The sequence below is a fragment of the Gadus macrocephalus genome, chromosome 20, assembly GCF_031168955.1.
Source record: "Gadus macrocephalus chromosome 20, ASM3116895v1".
Taxonomy (NCBI): Eukaryota; Metazoa; Chordata; class Actinopteri; order Gadiformes; family Gadidae; genus Gadus; species Gadus macrocephalus.
In genome coordinates this window covers 5,259,587-5,266,468 of record NC_082401.1, presented here as the reverse complement: position 1 = coordinate 5,266,468, position 6,882 = coordinate 5,259,587, and the positions used below count along the sequence as shown (strand labels likewise).

Here is a 6,882-nt window from a genome sequence, read left to right as displayed (position 1 = left end):
GGACTGCATTCTGCAACATTTTCAAGAAGGGTAAGTAGGCCTACATCAATCGCCTTCTTTCAAATATACATTATACACAGAGATGTTTCTACTGGTTGTTTTCATATTTCATAACAGCATTATGTATAAAAACGTAAGGTAATACATTACTGAACTCTTCGTGTTAGTTAGCTAGCATAACTAGGTAGCAGCATAGTTTGATTTCTCAAAATCAGCTCACCAATAAAATCAGTCTTGGTTTCAAAATGATCACTTGTGTAATGTTAATTGGCTTCATATAGACATTAAACAATCCTAAGAGAAATAATGTGACATAAACGGTGCAAGGGCTGATGTCAATTTAATGTTAGCGAAGTAGGTGTGAGACGCCTCTCCCTCCCCCTTGCTAATATTTTGTCTCCGCTGTCTGTTCATCCAAAGTCAAATCTATTCTTGAGATTCCCAAATGTAATATGATAATGTCACACGTTGAAAATTAAAGACAGGGAAAGCAGTTTGTCTGCCCTCTGCTTATGTAGTTCAGCAAATGTATTAGTTGGTTGTTAGTTAATGACACGAACATCATTCAAGTGTTCGTCCCGGGGGAAAGGCAACAGTTGTGACAGGTCGCTAGTACAGCTGTTATACAGTTATCCCATAGAAAGCCTTGTGTTATGCTTTTCCGTACACCCTCGAAAACAATTACTACGTTTTCTCATGCTGTGATAGACATGTTTAAGTGATAGACATGTTTAAGTGATCTAAGTTTTATTTCTACGAGTTGTGTTAATTCATAGTAATTTACGTCACGTTCTAATATAGAGATAAGACCGTTATTCATTCATAATTCCGTTAATGGCTAACGTTAGCACTTGCCACTGGTTAGCCAGCTGTGCAGTTCGCTGTAGTCTTCCATTTTTGCCGCCCTGTGGGCTCTCGCTCGCCCCCTTCTTTGAGGCGGAGCTAGAGTTGACCTCTTTTTCACTGCAGGTTATTATGTCAGATCAGCCAGACTAAATAGGTTCTACACATAGGCCTACGTGAAATACATTGTTGACAGGACATGCGCATGAAGTGCTACAATTTACATGATTATAAAAAGGCTTACAATGATTGGAATCATACAGATATGACATTTATAGCACATAACTGTAACTGTGTACAAATAGAACCAAATGGACCCATTGGGGCCTTTAATACAGTATTCAATAAAACACTAACATGTAGCTATCTTTTGATAGATGCTAGGTAAGACGATGCTAGGTAAGAGGAAGAGCCCACAGAGAGATCTGCTGTCATTCTGGGCAGTGCCAGTGACAGCCCCCCCTTATGCACCCCCGGAAAATGAGAGTGCAGAGGGCACAGAAGAAATGGAAGATAAAGCGAGATCAGAAGAGATTGAGGACAGTGAGGGCGAAGATTTTGATTGTATACAAATTGAAAACACAGAGACAGAAGAGCCAGCAGAAAAAAATGTGGAGATAAGAATAAATTCAGGGAAGAAGCAGAAGGCCAAAAGTGGAGCAGCCATCTACAGGTGCACTTTTAAAAGGGAGTGGACAGCAGAATGGCCCTTCATTAGTGTAGGCACAACCACCGCCTACTTTTGGTGCTCTGTTTGCCGACATGAGAACAGCTGTGCCCATCAAGGCAAGGCTGATGTCGCAAGGCATATCAAAAGCAAAATACATCGTTCAAAAGAACAGGCAGCACAGTCAACAGCCAGCATTGCGCCATATTATGGCCCAGCCACTGTTGGTGGCATGACATCTCAGGAAGTCAAGGTACTAGGCGTTATACCCGCTGCTAGTAGCTGAATTGCACTTGTAGGTTATATGAGCATAAATACATAGTAAATGAAACAAATGCCTAGCTAATCTGATGTTCATTTGGACTGTTCTTATTTGTTTATTTTTGTATGTAATAGTGTTTTCCTATGGACCTTGAGTCTGCTGCTAAGACATTCATTCAATTTTATTAATGTTTTTGCATGATTTGCTCTTTAATTACATCCTTTCTGTTGCAGACAAGGAGAGCTGAGGTAAAGTTAGCAGTGTCGATGGTGGAACACAATGTGCCATTTGCAGTAGCCGATCACTTCAGCCCATTGCTGAAAGAATGCTTCAAAGTAGGGCTGGGCGATATGGGCCAAAATGAATATCTCGATATTTTTTTACTATATCTTGATACACGATATATATCTCGATATATTTTGAATCTCCTCTAGAGCACATCATAAATGCTCGATTCAACCATGTCTGGTATAATGTTACGTCAGTAATAATTCTAGTATTACTGAAACATAAGTCTGCATGTAGATTACATGAAACAACATATTGTTTAAACTCATCAGTGCTTTCTATTGGAACAATTTAGAACTTGCACATAAGAAAAGGAAAATCACAGCAAGTTAGATTTACCAACACAGCATTTATTCAAACCGTTAATTATTTATTAACAGTTTGAATAATAATTATTATATATACACTGCCAGACGAAGGATCCAGTGCTATTCTTTTTCGAAACCAAATCCTCAGTTTCCATCCTTTTTTCTCTCTCTGGCTGTTCTCACTCACCGGTCGGAGGTACACTATGGCAAGCCGAGTGTGCCACAATTCGACTTCAATTAAACGCGTTCTGAAACGCCAGCACGCGTGCCCAGAACGCGTTTTGGTTTTCCAGAACGCGTTCCGGCGTTTCAGCGCGCGCGCCCAGAACTGCGTTCCGGCGTTTCAGCGCGCGCGCCCAGAACGCGTTCTGGCATTTCAGCGCGCGCGCCAAGAACGCGTTCCGGCATTTCTGCGCGCGCGCTCAGAACGCATATTAACAGCACGCGTGCTGTTAATATGCTAATGCGCTCCTCCCCTCAATTTTCTCAGCCAATAGATTTGAGCCGTTTTCACCTGATCATATGCTAGGGCAAACACACAGACAACATCAGTCGAGACCAGAGCTCTTCTTTCGCGAATCTTTTCTGTTGTGTCGTTCTTAAAGTCGAAAGATGTTAAGATGTTTCAAATTAGGTGGTTAATGTGGAGGTGGTGAACACTACAAGTACATACACTTTGACTATACACTATCTAAGCTACTTGACCGAACATTGTGTATGGTAAGTGCCGTGGCAACTATGATAACATAATTAAAAAACAGCACGCGTGCTGTTAATATGCTAATATGCGTTCTGAGCGCGCGCGCAGAAATGCCGGAACGCGTTCTTGGCGCGCGCGCTGAAATGCCAGAACGCGTTCTGGGCGCGCGCGCTGAAACGCCGGAACGCGTTCTGGGCGCGCGCGCTGAAACGCCGGAACGCGTTCTGGGCGCGCGCGCTGAAACGCCGGAACGCGTTCTGGAAAACCAAAACGCGTTCTGGGCACGCGTGCTGGCGTTTCAGAACGCGTTTAATTGAAGTCGAATTGTGGCACACTCGGCTTGCCATAGTACACACATATACAGCAGCGCGCCTTCCAGACTACGTCACACACGCGCGTCCATGAGAATCTCGTGGACTCGCAATGGGCGGGGGGAGTGAGTGTTTAGAGAGCCACCGGAAATAGCGAGAGAAGGGAACGCTGTGCGTTAAACAAACCCCGAGAAGCCCAATCCCTATGAGAGCTCCCCACGCTACGGCCATCAGGAGGCACACAGAGCTTTTGGCCGTGATATTATACAATTATATTATATTATATATTATTATATATAGAGCTCCGGGAGTCGCAAACGGCAACAATCACTTTCTCCTCCGTGCTGCAGTTCACCCCGGACTGCACTGCACCGAGTTTGACGGTTGAACGCTGGTTGGCTGTTACGTTACACATGTCACTCAGTGGCCACGCTGTTGAACGCTGATTGGCAGATACGCGTCTCTACGTTCACTTTGTATGAGATCTTGTCGCCCCGTCGCGTGAAAGCACAACGAGTATGCCGGCGGCGGCAAAAAGAAACATTGCGTGCCAATTTATATTCGATGTTCGCGATAGGGGCATTTTATACATCCCCTGGAGAACATCTCGCGATACATCGCATATATTCGATATATCGCCTAGCCCTACTTCAAAGATTCCCCTACTGCACAGAGCTTCAAGGCTGCCCGCACAAAAATGTCCTGCATAATAAATGAAGCAGTGGCTCCTCACTTTAGAAAGGAACTGGTCATGAAGATGAGGACCAATCCTTTCACGTTGATCACAGATGGATCAAATGATACAGGTCATTACATTTTCCACATTTTCCAGCACCCATTTTAGATATTAATTAATGTATTATATTAATCAGAACAAACACACAAACTATTTCAGTCTGATGTGTACCTTTAATCTGACATATATCATATATGTACCTATCGTTACAGGACGTGAGAAGATGAACCCGCTCACTGTGCGGGTATATGACAGTGATCTCAGCAAAGTTGTCCACAGGTTCCTGGATATGTGCCCCACCAGCGGGCCAAACTGCGGCACAGCTGAAGTCATCTACAAGAAGATGGATGAGGCCATGCAGAAAAACGCCATACCATGGAGAAACTGTGTCAGTCTGTCAGTTGATAATGCCCCTGTCAATACAGGAGCAAGGAACTCCATCGCATCCAGAGCTCATCAAGAACATGGCAGTATCTACATCCATGGGTGCCCTTGTCACATCATCCACAACACTGCCAAACAGGCTGGCCAGGCCTTTTTGGAGGTCAGTTGCTTAAGACCCTCCGTATGCCTTATGCCTAATGTCACGTCAAACAGGTTGTTATGCTGTGCGGTCATGAACCAATGACAACAATGTCTTGTGACTATAAATAATCATGTATTTTGCAGGTGTGTGGATTTGATCCAGAGGATCTCGCTGTGGATGTTGGATATTGGTTTAAAGGAAGCACCAATCGCAAAGGTTACCTAACAGGTATGTGTGTGCAGTCCCAATGTAGTACAAATTAAATCTATAATACTTTGATCAAATTGGCATTAAGATGTTCCATTCTTGTCCTAGAATTCTGTGAGCTCCATGGAAGTGAGTATATGGAAATGCTCATGCACGTTTCTGTTCGATGGTTGAGCCTGGAGAAGTGTTTGACTCGTATCCTGCAGCAGTATGAGCCACTGGCCAGCTACTTCAAGTCATTAAGTAGGCATCACATTTTAATGATGCAAATGCATGGTTATTAGAGCAGACTGAAAAGTAAATAAAGTATGCAGTATGCACAACCATTTTTTTCTCTCTTTTTCCCACAGATGACAAACAGCCAAGGTTCAGGAGGCTTGTGGAGGCATTCTCTGACTCAATTACAGAGGTGTACCTACTGTTCTTTCAAGCAACTTTTCCAGTCTTCTCCACATTCAACCTCCTCCTCCAGAGAGAGAAGTCGTCAATCTTCCTACTACATGATGAGGTAAATTGGAACCGTTGGGATACAGTTTGCTAGTATGATGTTCTATCTTTGTTCCTTTTTTATTAGCAGGAAATAAATGTAAATTTGTAAATCTTTTCTGACATTTTTAGATGAGGGGTTTTATCCGCAAGCTGCTCTCAAAGTATCTGAAGCCCGCAGCATTGCAGCACCGGGAACTGCATGAAATATGCTTTAAGGAGCCATCCAACCAACTGCCAGGTGATTAGTAATTGTCCAGGTTTTACACATGCACTATCCACTCACTGATCTCACTCAACACACTTTTCGTTAGAGGGCTGCAGTCATCTCGTCACAATCACCTCGTCACAATCACTGATATGATGAAGATACTTAAAGGGGTGCTTTCAAGTTGGCTATTGTGTTTTTTGATGGTGACTAAAGTGACTCAACACAGTCTTGTTCCCGTCTCATACTGACATGTTACTGCATACAGCATCGTTAATGACCTCTGCAGTTGTTGATTTGTGTCTCTTGTAGGAGAAAAGTTGGTGATTGGCTTCACTACTCGAGTTACACTCAACAGGCTCCTTGAAGCAGGAGCCATTACACCGCAGCAAGTGCAGAGGTTCCAGAAGGCAGCAGTGGCGTTTCTGGAAAGGGCTGTGTAGTATGCCATCAAGAAACTCCCCATGAAAGAGCCTCTGATTAAACATGCCATGTTTCTGGATGTCCAGCAGAGAGCAGAGTGTGGAGTGGAAGATGCCTTCTACTTTGTCGACAGGTAAGTTGGGCTATCAAGTAAAGTACATTTTATCTATAGTGCCAAATCCTAACACAAGTTATCTCAATATGCTTTGCAAGTAGAGCAGGCTTAAGACCAGGCACATTTTCTTGTTTGATCCACATCTGAAAAACAACCCCTGTTTCAGTTACACTACTTTACCAGATCACTGCACATTTATTTTCTTTTTAGATTTCCTGAACTTCTCCCATACAATGGACCTGAAGAGCGTGACAAACTTTGTGAGGAGTTTCTGGACTACCAGACCATGGACATTGCCATGCCCGACGACCCAGCAATGTTTGACTTTGAGAGATTTTGGGGGAACATGGCATCAATGAAGAACAAGGTAAGAATTATTCTGTACTCATGGGAATACCCATTGACATAATCAACTTAATAGTACACAAAAATACTTGTGAGTAATTAGGCTTCCTATGTGCATTTTTCAAAGGTGACCGGTATGAGCAGATTTGGCAGGCTGTCTTGTATTGCCAAGTTGGTCTTGGTCATGCCTCACTCCAATGCTGATGCAGAGCGAGTTTTCTCTGTGGTTGGACTAAATAAGACCAAGACCCGAAACAGTTTGGCTCTTGAGGGAACTCTGTCATCCATCATGACCGTGAAGATGGCGAGCCTTGAGCCAGACTGTTTTAAGTGGGAGCCCCCTGCCTCTGTCATCAAGGCATCAAAATCTGCCACCAACACCTACAACGTTAGACATGCTAAATGATTGACAAATAAATGTATTTTGTCAAAATTCTTGTCTTGTTAATTTCTGGTT

General features: G+C 43.4%; 1 protein-coding gene across 3 annotated transcripts; it reads left to right on the top strand.

The window, feature by feature from the left end:
- The first annotated feature begins 4,036 nt into the window (after positions 1 to 4,036).
- On the top strand, positions 4,037 to 5,431 carry LOC132448811 (SCAN domain-containing protein 3-like). Of its 3 annotated transcripts, XM_060040349.1 has the most exons (5): positions 4,037 to 4,185; positions 4,328 to 4,659; positions 4,785 to 4,869; positions 4,957 to 5,091; positions 5,199 to 5,431. In XM_060040349.1, the coding sequence occupies exons 1-5, from the start codon at positions 4,077 to 4,079 to the stop codon at positions 5,387 to 5,389; spliced, it is 852 nt and encodes a 283-aa protein (XP_059896332.1). In that variant the 5' UTR covers positions 4,037 to 4,076; the 3' UTR covers positions 5,390 to 5,431. The 3 variants fall into 3 exon arrangements, with proteins under 3 accessions (XP_059896332.1, XP_059896334.1, XP_059896333.1); XM_060040351.1 differs by lacking the exon at positions 5,199 to 5,431 and having other exon boundaries at positions 4,957 to 5,154; XM_060040350.1 differs by lacking the exon at positions 4,037 to 4,185 and having other exon boundaries at positions 4,293 to 4,659.
- Positions 5,432 to 6,882: the final 1,451 nt, after the last annotated feature.

Bases quoted from the DNA above. Each gene is read 5' to 3' on its own strand.
- LOC132448811 (XM_060040349.1), top strand. From the start codon at position 4,077: ATGTCCTGCATAATAAATGAAGCAGTGGCTCCTCACTTTAGAAAGGAA. The intron at 4,870-4,956 runs GTATGTGTGTGC...TTCTTGTCCTAG, and splicing joins TCGCAAAGGTTACCTAACAG to AATTCTGTGAGCTCCATGGA. The intron at 5,092-5,198 runs GTAGGCATCACA...TTTTTCCCACAG, and splicing joins CAGCTACTTCAAGTCATTAA to ATGACAAACAGCCAAGGTTC.